A 19,094-nucleotide genomic window follows, 5' to 3' on the forward strand; every position below is an offset into this window, starting at 1 on the left:
ATTTTGGATAACTGCATCACCTCAATAAATCAGAGATTGCAAATAATAGTCTATGCCAGATCATTAATAACAGTACAAACTAAAGCACCCAACACACTTTCCTGGGACATGTGTGAAGTTGCTTCTACTTCTGTCAATGGCTTTCTAGCTGAGATAACATGCTGTGACCTCCCTACCAAGAAATACTCAGTCCTGTCACATATTTTGCTTGATACCCTGTATACCTGTACTTCAGTTAGTAACAATTGGTTTGATTCTGAGTCATTGACTTTTAGGAGGTCAATAAATATTGCATACACCTGATTTCTTTGATCTTTAGCATTCAGGATGTCATGTGAGAAAAGTGCTGGTTGAGTTTTGTTTGCTCGATGTTTATGGAATCCATTCTGGTGATCATGGAGTAAGTCATTGTGCTCAAGATACCACATTATACCAGTTTTTACATAAAAACAGTACAGGATGACTTGTAATTAGTTAAATTTAAAATTTATTAATCAGGTGACTAGTTTTGATCTTGGTACGATCATCATCAGACCATTAAAACTCCAAGACATCAGCTGGAGAGAGTGCTGAGGAGCAGCCCACTATGTAGCAATGATAAACATAAAACATTAAGTACGCAGCAAAGATAAAATTCATCATATTACAAATGTCTCCAAAAGTGTCATTTTTAGTAGAATTTGTTGTGATATAGTGTCAGGAAATGGGATGGTGGCTGCTGAATGTGCTACCTATGGATCTAGTTCTTTTGCACTCATGGCTGTCTGCCAGTATGTAGTGCACTATGGCCTCTGCACTATAGTGTCTGGGAAACAAAAAAGTGTTGGGAAATGTGGTGCCTGCAGCTAAATGTGCTACCTATAGGTCTTATCTTGGAGTTAGCTTTTGGTATTATTTAATAGCAGATTATGAAAAAGAGATACAGCCTGTAAACATTTTAATGAGTCCTGGCACCATAATTCTGATCAGTAGATTTCACAGTCTTCTCCAGTATGTAAACCATGGGCTAAGCCTGATCTAAACACTAACTTTAGTGTCACTGACAGTCTTTATATAAGAGCAGAATTTATTTGCTATTTTTGATGGATTTTCCAATAAGATTCCACTACAGTAATCATTGGAGACTCCTATAACACGAATGGCTGTGTGCTATATTAAACAGTGATTTATCTCTCCTCTCACATTCAGCACTCTAATGATATATTTTCTTTTAGTGGTAACTTTTAGGAAGAGGACAATGATGGATTCAATTAAAAACGGTTATTAGTGAATAACAGACTCTACTGGGTGTAAGGGTGTAAATGTGGATATTTCTATTGGTGACTTGAGGATGGTAAACTGGATGACATTAAATTAGCAATTACATCATTTGCAGACTAATAATTATATCTATTACAAGTCATATATTTTTAGGTTGGATAGTACCTCCAAGTACATGTGACAAGAGCAAGCCATTATTGCTTATTTTCTCCTGGGCGACAGGTCATCCCCCTGCTGGTTCGGGGGTTAGAATAGGCCCGCAGTATTGCTGCCTGTTGTAAGAGGCGACTAAAAGGAGTCTCAAATGTTTTGGCCTATATGTGATGGTCCCCTCTTGGGTTTGACCTCCATATTTCCAAATTCTTCCAAAGAGCGAGCCAATTGGGGAAGGGCGCGTTACATGGAGCATTGTGTCCATCATGCATTGAGACCTTTAGCCAGCTTTCTTGTCGTCGTATTGCCGTCCCGCTTGTTCTCCATCTCTTAGGTGGATACATTTCTGGGTGCGATTTCCACCTTTCACTGTGCAGTGTTGCTCTTTGCGGAGATGATGACCATGGACTTCCTTGTACTTAATGTCCAGCACAGTAGCCAGTCTGTGGTGGTGGGGGTGCCATGTACCCTATTGGTTGTAGCCCCCTGACAACACAGGGATCACTCTGCTGATGCCTGCACTGTTAACTCCCCACGTATGCCAAGGAGTAGATGCCTATCTCCCTGAGGCATCGGGAATCCCAGCAATGGCCATCTTGCCAGGTGGCCCTTTCTGAGGCTGGGTGGCGCCAGTGTGGAGGGCCCTTGGTCGGAGTGGGTGGCATAATGGCGAATAACCCGCAATTAAGCATGGTACATCATCCCTTGCTGGTGGCTAGCCACCAGCAGTCTCTAAGCATTCTTGGGCTCAATTCAACGCTCAGGAATACGATCCCAAATCGTTCCCCTCCCAGGCCGCACCATGGGAGGAGTGTAAGGCTCAGTATGGCAGTGACACTTATTCGCCCCGGTTCCTACTTTGTACGAGAGCTGATGGGGAGCCTTTCATGTCAACACAGCCTCAATTGTTCATAGAGCATTTAGGGGACAAGTTTGGGGAGGTGGAGGGCTTGTCCAAAATGCGCTATGGGTCAGTATTGATAAAAATGGTCACGAAGGTTACTTGCTTGTGACAAGTTGGGGGATGTTTCAGTTACCATCACACCCCATAATAATTTAAATATGGTCCAGGGTATTATTTTCCATAGGGACCATATTTTGCAGTCTGATGACAAGTTGCACGCTAATTTAGAGCGGCGAGTTGTTCATTTCGTCCAGCGTGTTCATCGGGGTCCGGAGGATAATCAGAATGCTACCGGTACCTTCATCTTGGCCTTCGAGGGTGATACATTACCGGAGAAGGTCAAGGTGATGGTCTACCGCTGTGATGTCAAGCCCTATATCCCTCCCCTGATGCAGTGCTTTAAGTGCTGGAAGTTCGGCCATATGTCTTCCCGCTGTACTTCCAGCCTCACATGTTGAGATTGCAGACGCCCATCACATCCCAATACTCCATGTGCCGCACTTCCCATCTGCGTCAACTGCAGAGAGCATCATTCACCTTGCTCGCCAGACTGCAGGATCTTACAGAAAGACCAGAAAATCGTGAAATATAAGACCCTGGACTGACTGGCCTATACTGAGGCTAAGAGGAGATATGAATGACTCCATCCTGTGCGAATGACTTCCTCATATGCCGCCGCTATGACAACCGTGATAGCCCCATCAGTTCAGCGAATTCCAGTCGGCTCATCGAGCCCTACAACTCCACATGCCCCCTTGTCCAAGGGGCGCACTACCCACGCTGTTGCTCCTGCGCCACCTACTTCGGGAGCAACAACCCTCCCTCCCCACCCCCACCCATTGGGCACGTCCGTCCCCACTTCTAAGCCGGAGAAGCGTCCAACTTCTTCGGCTCCTCTTGCTCGCAAGGGGTCCTTTGGGTCCCTCCCTTCCCAGGTTTCCACAAGTGGGAAGGGTAATGCCTGGCAGTGGCATAAGTGCCCACAAGCAGCTGGTCGTAGGGCTTCTCGATCCTCCTCCGTCCCAGAGACTGAATCGGTGAAGCCCTCCCAGCCAATGAAACCCAAGGAGCAGTGAGAAAAGTCCAAGAAGACCTCTAAGACAAAGGAACTTGCGGTGGTACTCACCCCACCACAACCTACAAGCTCTGTGTCTGAGGGCGAGGTAGAGATTCTGGCGTCCGCTGAGGACCTAGATCTCGCCAGACTCTCAGACACAATGGATGTCACTCGCACAGGTACTCAATCAGTGGCAGCAGGTGACCCAGCGGCATAATCTGCCTCCTCGGTCCCTTCACGTCTTTCTCAGCCATGGACAGTGTCATCCTCCAATGGACCTGCAGCAGTTTTTTCCACCATCTTGCTGAGTTCCGACAACTTCTCAGCCTTCACCCTTTCCTCTGCATTGCTCCTCAGGAAACTTGGTTTCCGCCGATGCGAACCCCTGTCCTCTGTGGCTGTCGGGGTTATTATAGGAACCGGGCAGCTTATGAGAGGGTATCTGGTGGCATCTGAATCTACATCCTTCACTCCCTTTACAGTGAGTCTGTCTGTCTACAAACACCTTTAGAGGCTGTCGCTGTTCGGGTGTGGATGCCTCAGGCTGTTACTGTTTGTAGTCTACATCTTCCACCGGATGGTGATGTCCCGCAGCATGTCCTGGCTGCGCTGATAGCCCAATTGCCACCACCTTTTCTGTTACTTGGTGACTTCAATGCCCATAACCCTCTGTAGGGTGGATCAGTGGCAACAGGCCTGGGCAGCATCGTTGAGCAAGTATTGGCACAGCTCGAACATTCTCTTTTAAATAATGGTGCCTTCACACATTTCAGTGTGGCGCATGGCATGTACTCAGCCATCTACCTTTCGATCTGCAGCCCTAGCCTATTACCATCTGTCCAATGGAGTGTGCATGACGACTTGTGCGTTAGTGACCACTTTCTGATCTTTCTGTCACTGCCACAGCGTCACTCTTCTGGGCGCCCCTGCAGGTGGGCTATGAATAAGGCTGACTGGAACTTGTTCACCTCCAGTGCCACTGTTGAGCCTCTTTCCAGTGACGCCATTAATGTGGTGGTTCACTTGCTCACCACCGGCATCGTTACTGCCGCAGAATCTGCTATCCCCTGTTCTTCTGGGTCCCCTCGGCAGAGGACTGTGCCTTGGTGGTCGTCTGAGATCACTGAGGCGATTAAAGATCGCAGGCGGGCACTCCAGCGTCACAAGCAGCATCCCTCATTGGAACACCTCATCGCCTTTAAACAGCTCCATGTGCGAGCCCGCCGCCTCATTCGCCAATGCAAGGAGGAGTGCTGGGAAAGGTATGTCTCCACCATTGGCCTCTGTACCTCTCCATCGCAGGTTTGGGCCAAGTTTAGGCATCTTGATGGCTATCAGACCCCCATCAGCGTACCTGCGCTTTCACTGAATGGAACAGTCTGTACTAACTCTGACACAATTGCAAACCATTTAGTGGAGCATTTTGCTCAGAGTTCTGCTGCTGTGACTTATCCACTGGCCTTCTGCTCCCTGAAAGAGCAGTTGGAACATCGGAGCCTTTCATTTCACACGCGCCACCGTGAACCGTACAATGCTCCGTTCAGTGAGTGGGAATTCCAAAGTGCCCTAGCCGCTTGTCCTGATATGGCTCCCAGGCCAGATGGCATCCAGATGCTCAAACACCTCTCGGTGGACTGCCAGCAACACCTCCTAGACCTTTTCAACTGTATGTGGGTTGAGGGTGAGTTCCCGTCGCAATGGCGGGAAAGTGTTGTGATCCCCGTAGTGAAACCTGGCAAGAACCCACTGGAGGTGGACAGCTACCACCCCATTAGCCTCACCAACGTTCTTTGCAAATTGCTCGAACTCATGGTGAGCCGGAGGTTTAGTTGGCTACTTGAGTCTTGAGGCCTTCTGGCTCCATCTCATTCTGGCTCCATGTCAGGATGGGTTCTGTAAGTTCCGCTCTGCTGCCGATAATCTGGTGTGCCTAGAGTCTGCCATTCGTATGACCTTTGCCCGCCATCAGCATCTAGTCGCCATCTTTTTTGACATGCGGAAGGCATACCATATGACATGACGACATCATATCCTCTCTACGCTTCATGGTTGGGGTCTTTGGGATCTGCTCCCGATTTTCGTACAAAATTTTCTGTCGCTTCGTTCCTTCTGTGTGCAAGTTGTGGCCTCTAATAGTTCCTCCCGAGTTCACGAGAATGGAGACCACAAGGATCTGTCTTAAGCGTCTGCTTCTTCTTGACTGCAATTAATGGACTCAGTGTGGCGAAGGGAACGTCTGTCTCATCTTCCTTGTATGCTGACGACTTCTGCCTATGCTATAGCTCCACTGGCATTGCAGCTGTTGAACAGCAGCTGCAGGGCGCTATCTGAAAGGTGCAGTCTTGGGCTGTAGCGCATGGCTTCCAGTTTTCGGCTACCAAGACCTGTGTCATGCATTTCTGCCGGCAACACACTCTTCAACCTGAGCCACAGCCTTATCTTGACGGCAAACCTCTTGCTGTGGTGGAGACGCATCAGTTTTTGGGTTTGGTTTTCGATACCTGGTTGACTTGGCTGCCTCATATTCGCCAGCTTAAACAAACATGCTAGCGGCATCTTAATGCTCTTCGTTGCTCTTTGTAGCTTGCCCGGGAATCCTAATTATCGTCTCCTGTTCCCTCAGTCGGTCATCCATGTTCCAGAACGGCGGCCCCAGTCAGGGTGTACGATCACAGTTCGCGTCGGAGTGCTTCTCTCTGGGCTTGAGGTTTTCCGTCTTCCACCTCTTTTCCGGGCCCTCTGCATATACCCCCGTGGTGTGTGCCTCGCCCGTGCCTTCGGCTCGATTTGGCACAGGGCCTGAAGGACTCAGTCCCTCCTGAGGCCCTCTGCCGCAGCTTTCGTTCAGTCCTTGCCGCATTTCAAGGCTCTGAAGTTGTCTATACTGATATTTCGATGGTTGCCGGTCATGTTGGTTATGCTCTTATTCTAGGGGATCATTATGAACAGCGCTCATTGCTGGCTGGCTGCAGTGTTTTCACTGCCGAGCTGGTCGCCATCTCTTGTGCCCTAGAGTATATCCGCTTCTGCTCAGGTGAGGCCTTCGTTATCTGTAGTGACTCCCTGAGCAGATTATGAGCTATCGACCAGTGTTTCACTTGCTCTCGTCTGGTGATGGCTATCCAGGAGTCCCCCCGTACTCTTGCTCGTTGCGGCCGCTCTGTGGTCTTTGTGTGGACTCCGGGGCATGTAGGCATCCCGGGAAATGAACGTGTTACAGGCCATACAGGCTGTCGGTGCACTAGCCTTGGAGATTGGCCTTTTGGAGAGTGACCTCAGGTCAGTTTTGAGACAGAAGGTACTTCGCACCTGGGGTGAAGAATGGCGCGACCTTCCTTCACACAACAAACTTCGGGCCATCAAGGAGGCTACCAGTGCATGGCGCTCCTCCTTGTGGGTCTCTCGCAAGGACTCTGTTGTCCTCTACCGACTGTGCATTGGCCACACCTGGATAACGCATAGCTATTTATTGTGCCACGAGGACCCACCTTTATGTTGCTGCGGGGTCACCTTTGACTGTGGTCCACATCTTGTTGGACTGCCCGCTTTTAACTCCGCTCAGGCAGACGTTTGCACTGCCTGATAAGCTTCCTGCACTTTTATCAGATGACGTTGCCATGGCAGATTTAGTTTTGAGTTTTATTTGTGCAAGGGGTTTTTATCGCTTGATCTAAGTGTTTGTCCTTTTTTTTGTGTTGTCTGGCCTTTGGCCTACAGTTTTAGACTGGGGTTTTTAGTGCATTTCTTGGTGGTTGGCTTTTCCTTTTTTGTTTCTATGGTCAGCCAACCATTGTCACACTCGGTGTTATTTTAATTCCTTTTGTCTGGTCTCTGTGTCTTTCTTGTCCTGTGTCATCTCTTGTCATCCCCATTGTCTGTTTTTATTCCTTGTGGGGGGCTTGAAGTTCATGGAAAAAGGGACCGATGGCCCTAGTAGTCTGGTCTCTCTAATCCCACAAACCAACCAGCGGCAAGTCAGGTACTGAAGTGTGGACGCCTGGATGCAAAACAGTTAATTTATATTAACAGGTGTAGTTCACTTAGTGGTGTAGTTACAGCCATCCAGAAAACATCAGTAAGTAAAGTTTGTGATGTTTTTGTGGAAATACCATTCAATCCATGGAAAAAAACAACCAGCCCACTGATGTGTGTACATGTTAAGATAACACATGTAAAGATATCTGTGCTTAAACCCATTATATATGGTTTATTTCTGAAGTTGTTACTGGGTTCAAACAATATAAATATACTGCTGTCCAAAAGTAAAGCAGCAAACTGCTATTTCCCCGTCCTGTGTCTAATTCATGATATAATCATACAAACTGTCTACAGATGTCTGTACGATTGTGTTCTGCACAGAAGACAGCATTTTGGGCAATGAAAACCCACGCCAATGGTGACGTCAGGGCACCTATCAAATGGAGTAGTGTTTGATGGGTAGTCTGGCATCCACAGTTGCTGTGTACACTGTCACAGACAGTGTAGTTTGGCACAGAGAAGATGCCTACCAGACTCTCTGTGGTGGAGGGCCATAGGAAGAATGGAAGCAGGACCAGTCACAAACTCGTGTGGCCTGATGGCTTAATGTGCATTGTTTTGTTGTTTCTTGGATGTGGCAAGCATTTATACAGACCAAAACTGTATAACAAAGACCAGGGCAGGGCCCACCACATGTGACATCACAAAAGAGAGGACCGTTATTTGGCTGCAAGGGCACTACAGTACCACCTTAGTACTGCACTGCAACTGGAATCTGACCTCTCAGCATCCACTGGATCACTGGATGTGCCGTATCAAGGCAAATGGTGTAGAAAAGGCTTTGACAGGGTGACCTTTATTGTCAAGAGACCTGCTGTATTCGTGCCTTTGACACTTATTCACAGAAAGGAAGTCAATATGTCACATGGCCAGTTGAAAAGTGGGCCAATGTTCTTTTTACAGATGAGTCCTGATTTGGCCTCGAGAGCGGTTCTCAATGGATTCGCATCTGAAGGAATATGGAAAGTGATTTCGGTACCCGAACATTGTGGAAAGAGGATCACCAATTGTGTGGGCAAGATTATGTTGATCATTCAAACATCTCTTCATGAAGTTCTACGGGTGAATCAGAAATATTTAACTGCTGTCAGGTATCATGATGAGGTCTTGGGACCTCATGTACAGTTGTTGTGAGGTGCTGTGCACCCAGACTTCGTACTAATGGATGATAAAGCTCGATCTCGCATAGCATGAGTGGTTGATGTTTTCTTGGAAATTGAACATATTGCATGCATGGTGGGGCCTGCTTGCTGTCTCGAAGTGCCATAAAATTTCTTCACAGGCATCAACATGTCTCTTTTTCAGTTTTGGAGCGAGTTGCTGTGACATCCATCTTGCAAACTCTTTGTCAAAGGTAAGCACATCGTGAACAATGTGATGTGTTGAGCCATGACAAATATTCAGATATATGGCTGTTTCATCCACCGTCACACAACAGTTCTCCTTCACAGTAGCTTCAATTGCTGTAGTAAATTCTAGTGCCACAATGCAGTGTGCCTGATCCAGGCAGTGAGCGTCTGTCACAGCATTCACACCATTTCCAAATTTTCTACTCCTTTCATGCACTTGCTGCAGTGATACACTTGCATTATCACAATGGACCTTCTTTTCTTGATGAGTTTCAATAAGTTCCATACCTTCAGTCCTCAGATAACGTATGACAGGTGTGTGTTGCAAAGTAGGGCAGCCATTTTGAACTGGTATTGTGGCCTCATTTTGCTTGTCTGTAATATGCTTGTAGGGCATACTGTATGTTATTGGTACCAATACTGGCAACTTACAGACCATTGGCATGAAATATCAATACTTAATTACACTTTTAAGGTTTTAGGCTAAGACACCCTATCTTTGTTCCTTCATGTCCTCCACAACCCAGCATACCACATTCATGAATGTTGATCTCCTCCTCTTTGATGGCTCCATCTGCACCTCTGTCCATATTAAACCCACCAACCACCAACAGTACCTGGCTTTCAACAGCTGTCATCCCTTTCACACCAAAAAATCCCTCCCATACAGCCTGGCAATCAGGGATGGCATATCTGCATTGATGAGAACTACCTTGCTCAGTATGCTGAAAGTCTCACTAAGGCCTCACAGACGCTCTATCCCCCCAGACATAGTCTGCAAACAGGTCTCCTCTGTCATTTCCTCTCAACCCCCCCTTCATCTCCCGATACCACGCCAAACTGGATCAACTGAACCACATTCTTCGCCAGGGCTTTGATTACCTATCATCATGCCCTGAAATGAGGGACATCCTACCAGAGATCCTTCCCACCCCTCCTAAAGTGCTGTTCCATCACCCACCCAACCTCCACAACATCCTAGTCCACATCTATGCCACTCCCAATCCCAATCCCTTGCCACAGCAATCATATCCCTCTGGAAGACTCAGGTGCAAAGCCTGCCCAATCCATCCACCCAGCACTTCCTATTCCAGTCCTGTCACAGGTTTGTCCTACCCCGTCAGGGACCTGGATCTGCTGCAATCATTGCTCAGCTTTTTGTATGGGCTTGACTACCAATATATTGCGTCCAATGCACAGTATTATTTATTGTTCCAATGTGTGGGCTTCGGTAATGTTCCCAAGAGGTGAATTCCAGTCTAGTGATGTGGAGCAACTGTACCAGGATTGATGCCAGATATGCTGGGGGCAACTGAGGCAGATGCTTCCGTTGCTGGCATTCCATATAGTAGATTACATAATGTCTCATATATTGGAATAGACCTGGCCAATGATATCTGTGTCTGTTTTATCAAGCATATTTGTACTCGGAGCATCATGAAAATATTTCACTACAACTGGTCATAAATCAGCTATGATAATGAGACCTCCACTCACATTGGTGGCCGTGTGTGTGTGTGTGTGTGTGTGTGTGTGTGTGTGTGTGTGTGTGTGTGTGTGTGTTTTGTCTAGTATCTTACCTGTCCTCCAACAATCCACTACTGAATGTCTTACTCAGTGCTTCCTCTATGTATTAAGTAGCAATATATTTTAATGTATACTGTTATTCTATGTCAAATTTTCCATTGTTTTATTGAACCTATACATTCGTAGAATATTTAAGACCTTAGCAATATCAAATTAATAAGTAAGTCCCAGAACCTTACAGAAATCACGCAATTGCAGGTTGGATTGAACCATATTGACAGGTACTGATCATGTTCACTTACTGGAGTCTCTTCCACATGCTTGTCACTGATTGGCTGTCATTTAATGGGCATAACTCCACAATGGTACATTTCTGAGCTTTGGATACCCGGAAAATTTTGATTGATTAGACATCGCTAACTTGGTCTGATCTTACCACCAGGTTGTTTTGCTCCACCTTGTAGATTACTTAAACACTTGAAACATACAAACTATTGACCAGATATGGCACCTTTGCACTTGTTCCCACATCTAAATAAATTTGTCTCAAAAATATTTTGAATCCAATGAAGAGGTTGTAACAATATATGGAAATGTGTTGGACAGTGCACATTGAATGAAAAGGGAACAAAATGGAAAACTGAGTGTGGTTTTGCTCAAGAAACCTAGTATTTAATTGACAGGAAATGGACTTTTTTCCTTTATCCTCATGTGTAAACAGAAAAAGAGGTACACTATATGTCTGAGAGAATGTTACTCCATTCACTGGTTTTGTTGTAAATGCAAGTAATGTAGGGTACATTAAATTACTTGTGCTTCGAGCAGACAAGTGAATAAAATAATATCCTCTCAAAAAATATTACTGTATGTCAATAAATTAATGCTTATTTGTGTTGTTAAACATCATTTCGTACATCACAGTGACAAGTTCATTTCATTCAGACATTTTTCTCACGATCATATGACAATATCGTGTACTAATGAACCAAAATTATTTCTTTCCAGCAAGCGCATGTCAGATACAGGTGAAGAAATATGGGAATATTCTCATCGTTATTGGGAATGCAGAAAAAACCCAGGCTTTGTTAACATGTCATTTGAAGCCATTTGGTAGCATCATATATTTAATGGTTACATTGTTGTGTGGTTTTACAAATATGTGCTTATGTATCTTTTGAAGAGCAATCCCATTGTGTGTGATGAGTAATGAATAAGGCTTTTGTTGAGATCAGGAAACTAACTAATATTTAGCATCTAAATGTAGATAAGTAAGTTTCTGGACACTAATGTTTAGTATATATATATATGTAAACCTAATTTTGGAACGCTCATGACATTAAGTTCCCAAAGCAAAGTATTGTTGGTGTGTGTGTGTGTGTGTGTGTGTGTGTGTGTGTGTGTGTGTGTGTGTGTGTGTCACTATATATAATCCACAGATTTTGGGAATAACTTGTCTGTATTCATTGAATTAATGGTGAAATTTATCTGTTGTCTTGCGTACTTTTGAGCATTTCTAAATCCGTCAGTCATATATTTTTGAGAGTTCTGGCAGCTTTCAATTATAAGTACTTGAAATATGTAGCATGTATGATCAGTACTATTTCCATGTCTAAAATGTGGTTGTGTGATACATATGTATTGTTACATTAAGTTCACAGTGCTTTATTTCCTATCTGGTGGCCTACGTCTCCACAACTGATACATCTTTGAGTCAGATAAAAGTGTAACATGTGCAGGGGTCTTGATTTTGTTGTGCATAATCAATCTAATAATTCCCATGATAATGAAATATCGAGTGGTGCTTGTAGTATGTAAGTCTTAGGCAAAGTTCATATAACTAGCCTCTCAAATGTGGAATATCTTTGTACTCAGGACAGTTTTAGATCAGGACTGTCCTAAAAAAATTAATAGCAGCTAAGTGGAGATAAATGCAGCGAATTAGTGAGAGAGTTCAATCATTATGCTATGTCAATTTGACCAGATCATTGAGTTTATTCATAGATAAGATGTGTACTGTGAGAAAAGTATTTTTTTTCCCACATTTGAGAGAGGTGATTTAAATCTTCCTTCTATTTAATGTGTGGAGGGATTTATGTTGAAAATCTTACTGTTAATTTTAAAAAAGAAAATACTATTGCTAATTTTCCATAGCCTAATTTGTGTTAGAAATGCTATCATGAACATGATAAATATGCATTGTTATATTCTTATATTTGTCTGATTTAATCAGTCATGTGTAAAAAAGAAAAGTCAAAACTGTGCGTTAAAAATGACATTGAACCTTGGTACCTATTTGGCAGTTTCATAGTAACTGGTGATATATTTTAATATATACTTGTAAACTATATTATTGGATTGTTTATATTGTTAAGGTTTGAAGGATGTAATAGAAAAGTTTATTAGGTGTGTGTGTGTGTGTGTGTGTGTGTGTGTGTGTGTGTGTGTGTGTGTTGTTTCACTGTTTAACATTTTTTGGAGAAAATAGTAGTATTCTTCTCTTGACCCCTCTATGCTGTCTTATGTAATTAGTTTTCTTCCTTTATGTTATTCAGCACACAATCTCTGAGGAAGCATTACAACACATTGGCTTGGAACCATTTCCACTTTGATTACCATAATAAATGAAAGCAAAAAGGAAATTAATTGCATTTGATGAAAAAGTATGCCAAATTGTTATTTCTGAATTTTTTTAATGCCTGGCTCCATAAGAATTTTTCCTCTCACTTCCATGTATTACTATAATGTTCTAATATGCCCTACTCTGGGCAGCTAATGTCTTGCCTGTTGTCTTCTGTAAGCTGAATTGGTTCCCCAATAGTCCGTCCTTGAATTGATGCTAATACTTTTCTGTGTAAAACATCAATAACAAGTTTGTTCAGTATTCTTTGTCTTAGGGAGTTAGCTTTTTAATTATTTACTTATTTCTTTGATACTAGAGTTAAACAACTGAAGCAATGTTACTTTGTCTCTTCTTACTTTTGTTAAGTGGCAGCCTTGACTGAGTCTTAATTTTTATAGGTATTATACATAAGTTTCACTTAAGACATTATGACATATTATTGTTGTTAAACTACCTCATTGCTGCGTTTTCCCACACCACATTTAAAAAGAGTCAGTCTCTTAGGCATTTTATTTAACATCTGTCCTAAATATATCAAGTCATTTTTAAAATTTGATAATAGATAGCCATTTAATCTCAATCTACACATTAGATATCTGCTACATGTCTCATTCCTTATGTAGTCACGTGCAATGGGCATTTACTGGAACCTCAGGTATGAAGTGTTAGGTCTTAATACATATGAGATAGTGGACTGATTATGATATTACTTAAAAGCACACGGAACAGAAATGGTAAGGCCTGAACATTAAGAGCTGGATAAATTCTTCAACAATTGAGTACAGTAGAGAGATAAAAAGATCATTCAGAGCTCCACCTGATATTAATGAGCCTAGCTGTGACATTTTATTTGTGAGCAGTTCATCTGTGTCCCCCCCCCCCCCCTTTCTCTGTCAATCATCCCCCTTACCCCCACCCAGTTACCAAACATTTGTTTTGTGTTACTGTTTAATAATATGCTCCATAGGTCACATCTATAATTAAGATTTTCATATGGCTCATATACGTTGTGTAAACAATTGCTTGTGGCAGTACAGGATTAATTTCTCATCTGTGTATGGCTTCTGAATACTTACTTTCAAATATGTCAAATCTTTTATTTTTTCAAGCTTGTGTGCTACCTTTAAACTCAGTATCACTACTTGATCATTGTATTTTTCTTCTTATTTCATCATGCTACAAAATTAGTCTACTCTTGTGTGTTTACTTTAAAATTTTACACCCCAAACACTTGCCCCCAAGCAGAAAATTTCACTTCACGTCAGTAGCAGTGTGAATTCTGGGAGTGATGACCATCCTTTAGTTGCAGCAGGACTATTATGTCCTTCTTCTAATCTGTGAACTTCTATCTCAGCCATGATTTCATTTCACCTGGGACACCCATATACCAGCTTCTGTGCTGGATGAATTTCAAATGAACATGGTTTTTCAGATAAATCTTGAATATTTTCAACACCTGGTCCATCTTGATGGCACCCGATATGCTCAGAGAACGATTAGTTCTTCTCATTCCATGATTACTTTATAACACATTTGCATTTGATGGTTTTAGCTCAATCAGCAGACAAAGTTGACATGGCCCATTGCAACCTACCATTGCATACTATCGGTTTCTTGTCTCTCTCACTTCGCAAGAAAATTGCAGTGTTTCTGAGAACTTGGGATTTATTGCAGCTACAAATTATGCCATTGACTTTACTATGTTTGTTGGTGCTTTCTTATCTGTTGATATTTATGTTTATAAATTTTATGGTAAATTTGTTGGCCCCAGATATCTACACAATTGAATGTGTGTACCCTTTATTAAAATTTTGTGTAGAAATTTGTTCAGCAAGGGATTCATGTGATTGTTCTTTTTTATGGAGATCCTTTAAAATGGGAGATTATCTGGAAGTTTTCACATGTATTAGACTTCCATAGGTTTTGCATAAAAATTATATTATGAATCGTCACATCTTTAAAAAATTTCAAATTTATCAACAGTATTTTCACTTAATTAGGGCATATGTTATCTTTTATATATAAAATGGTAACTGAGGCAACACTTGTGCACATTGATGCGATTGCTGGAGACTGCTGTAATGTCATACTTTTACAATGTAGATACACTGAGTTGTTTGTAATGAAATGTAATTATTCAACAGAGCACTTCAAGTGTAAGATTTTGTCTTGCCTTTATTATAAACCACTAGACTTCTCTCTCCACTGCCATAAACTCAGTCATGAGTGGAAACTGATTAAAATGCTGATTATATTATTTCACTCTGTGGAATTTGGAAACAGTGGTGCTACTGTAACCATTTTTTTTATCATGTCAGAGATAATTGAATCAATAAAATTTTATCAGAGTTCAAAGGATTCTTTCTTATTTTCGTTTGATTCATATATTTTATATATTATTTTTCATATGCAACATGTTAGTATGTGGTTATGGATATGTTTTAATTTTTTTCACGTTATGTGCCTGGAACAAATGTCAGATGGGAGGCAAATGTGAAATGTTGTATTTAATTTCTGTACTGACTATCAAAGACAGAAAACACTAAACATAACTGCATACTAGCTGAAAGAGAGCTGCACTGTTTGAAAGCATTTGCATAGATAACGTTACTGGGGCCACGTCTTTGAAGCTGGTGAAAAAACAGATCTGACCAGGAAAAACTTATAGTTGGCAACATAATAGTTTTAAAATCAAATCTTAAATTTTTAAACAAACCACCACATCCTTCGCTATTGTTATTTCCTCTGTCAAAATGCGGGAACGGAAAAGTGAAATACAATGAGCAAAGAAACTGAGAGCCAAAGTCAACCTATTCTTCTTAGGATGCTTGCTGTGTAGACATATTGTCAAACATTTGCAAAAGTGTGTGACTTGTACTAGACAGAAACAAAATCAAAGCAATATTTGTTTCAAAATAGTTTATAAAATCCTCCAATTATGTATTAATTTAATATTTCACAATGTCAACTGTATTTTATTTGAAACAGTCATAATAATTTGTATGTGATGAGAGTAATACAGTAGACTGCCACTATTACCAATATTTGTTACCATTCCTCCTAATTATTATTACTGTTATTATTATTATTACTGTTATTTTTTCTTTGTTTGATGGAGTATCAATATGTTATGGCACTAATTATTAGTTATTAAAATTTGGCATAGCTGTATGTTGCAAATTTTTCACTGTTCTATAAGGCCTTATTGACAGAATGCTTATGCTGTAGTTTTTTAAGCTGTATTTAAATTTTTTATATGCCACTACTAAGTATCGTCAAATGAACTTATAGTACAGTATTTTTTATAACAGAATCTAAATTACCCAACCAAGTCATACGATTTCATTTAATACCTTTTTAATGGACTCTATGCACACAAATAAAGAAATAGCCACAGATATTACCACTATTAATGTTTGTATTTCTTTAAAATAGAAATTGTTGATACATAATTTCCTGTATTTGCCTACAGCTTAGACATTTTTAAACTAGTTAGGCCTATGCCCTGGTTTGATTACCATATAAAAACATGGTGGCTTTGGAATGCATGATTCATATTTTTTTCTTTAGTGTAAATGTGTTTAAATATGTAATAACTGACTTTTCAAAATATAAATGTTGAACATCTTTAAGCTTTTGAGCAGCTCGTAGAACCATTTGTACTAACAGTTCCTTTAAGATATGTGTCCGTTCTTATAGAAATATCAATGCTCAAACTACTTAATATTAGAATGAAATTGTTAGTTGACCATGATGTACTTAATCACATTCCATAACAACCCTTCAAGTGGGATTACCTGAAGCACCTATTTAATGAAATCTTATTAAACCTCTCCAAGGGCTGTGTTAGAATAATAAATATATAATATACACTTAAATGCTTAGATTTAGGCTGCTACTCATAAAATTGAGCTGAATATTATGATTTGACAGTAGATATGAGATAGGTAAATCACTTGTCGTTGTTGTTAGTAATGAGAAACACATAAACATGATATTGTTACTAGAATGAATCTTTTATAATTGACAATAATGTGCATTGCACACATTATCTGTACATTTATTGAGACCTGTTTTGTTAATTAAGTTATTCTACTTAAAAAATTGTCTCCATTTGGTTCTTCAAGTGAAGTTTTTCTTTATGTTGACTTGCTAGTATAATATTATGAAAAATGTTTAAAAAATGAAAAGGGAAAACAACATAGTTTTGGGACAACTCTTTCTGTAAGCTGTGGTATGATTTAAAAAATATGTATAATGTAAAATTTTATATGTGCTGTAATGTGGGAAAAACTACTGCAAGAGGGGGAAAAAGGAACTTGTTGAAGGTGGGTAACAATACAGTAAGAAATGGAAGGGTGAGATTATTTTTGTGCAGCTTAAATAACATTCCTTATAAAGTGTGTTTAGCCATGCTTAATGAAACATAAAGTAAAACAAGAACTGAAATGTAATTTAATTTCAGCAAAGAGATTGATATCACATTTTACTTATGGTGTATGTATAAAGCAGAAATATGCAGATTTTATGTGAAGAGAATTATGTAACATAAAGCCACAAACTGTTGTGGTTCTGTTGGCATTGTTTTTAAGTGACATGACTACTTAAATTGAATAAAATACTTAATTCCTAATTATTTTATCTCAGAGAAAGCACTGTTTATGCTCATATAGTGGTGTAATATATGTGATACCCTTAATCTTTCTGGATTATTTAAGTACAAATGTAACAATAAATAACTGAAAGCAAACAGTTGGAAAATTTTATTTTTTCTAGCTGGTCGGTGGAGTGTCACACAGCATCAACCTTGTTGTGGGAGCCTATGTATTCTGAATTGAGACAGTAGTCTGAATGCTGGCATGCATTTGAGATTATTGAGTGATTGTTTTTTGGCAATTCTCATATCCAATGCACTATTCCAACATGGCTAATGACCTAAACTTCCATCCTGGCATGTCACTTATTTCTTCAGAAGCTTTCTTGCAAATCATGCTGGTCGAGGATAATCCATACATATTATAAAAATGGATGGATGGGTGTATATGTTCAACATCTCCTAAACCACTGAACTGCTTTCAACCAAACTTGGTACACAGATCCTTTACTGTAAGGCAAGAATTGCTGTGCAGGTAAGAACCACCTACCTGTCATAATTTAGGAGATATGACATCATAAACAATGAGATACATGAAAACAACCACATCATGTGTGACATTTAAATTTATTACTTGTGTGCTGCTAACTCTATTCACAAAATTATATCACGGTACCACACATAGTTCAGGAGATATGATATCATAAACACTGAATTGTGGGAAAGACTGCTGCATTGTACATGATGTTGAAATAATTTGCTTCTTTGCTAATAACTCTTATCACAAAACATTTAGCTCACAGTATCCACATACACCACTGAAACTCCTTGACACCTGACTGTGCTTTCTACAGCTTTCAACTTCTAAGTGCAAATGGCTAAATGGCTGTAGCTGAAAACAATAACCGTCTATAGAGCTGTGAATAGACTTTACCACAGATGCTTACAAAATCACATTGTGGACATGTGAAGCAATTGGACCCAGTGTACAGAAACCATTTCATAATTGCAAAGATGTTTCCACGAATACATGGAAATGTTTTTTTTTTTTTTTATATTACAGTACAAACACAGTTCCTTTTTGTTTTCATTTATAATATATAACTGGCAAAATGAATACCTGGGCAATGCTGGCTGTGTCAGCTAGTACTAGTATGTTTTGTTTGCTTTCACTATGTTGACTTACAAGATAAACTTTGAGGATGATGGTACTACAATCAATAAAGTATTTATTGTAGAATAATGTGCATAAGAATAATACATGCAGTTGATAACCAAAACTCTCGAATACCTAATCATTCTTACACTTACATGATAATAATTTTATCCTTTAGTGTTATTCATAGAAAGATAGTTTTAAATAAGATGTGTACTATATCATAACAAAACAATGTATTCAGTTTTCACATACATTCAGTATTGCCATTGACATGCAAAATATTTTAACAATTTGCTCATAGAGAGAGAGTTAAAAATTTGTAGATATCCAGAACTAACTTAAAAGCACATCTTATTACTCACTATTTGATAAATTATATGAATAATTGGGTTGTAGTTTTAAAAATCCATGTTAATCAGTACTGTGGAAAAAA

The 19,094-nt window shown here is 40.6% G+C and overlaps 1 protein-coding gene across 1 annotated transcript in view; it reads left to right on the plus strand.

Moving 5' to 3' along the window:
- The window catches only part of LOC124802740 (oxysterol-binding protein-related protein 6-like), a 265,800-nt gene extending 248,148 nt beyond the window's left edge, over positions 1-17,652 (plus strand). Inside the window, exon 19 of the mRNA XM_047263723.1 lies at positions 11,294-17,652. Within this exon, the coding sequence (XP_047119679.1) occupies positions 11,294-11,402 (109 nt within the window). The 3' untranslated portion in view covers positions 11,403-17,652. The remainder of the gene's footprint in view (positions 1-11,293) is intronic.
- The last annotated feature ends 1,442 nt before the right edge of the window (positions 17,653-19,094 follow it).

Source organism: Schistocerca piceifrons, chromosome 6, assembly GCF_021461385.2.
Source record: "Schistocerca piceifrons isolate TAMUIC-IGC-003096 chromosome 6, iqSchPice1.1, whole genome shotgun sequence".
NCBI lineage: Eukaryota > Metazoa > Arthropoda > Insecta > Orthoptera > Acrididae > Schistocerca > Schistocerca piceifrons.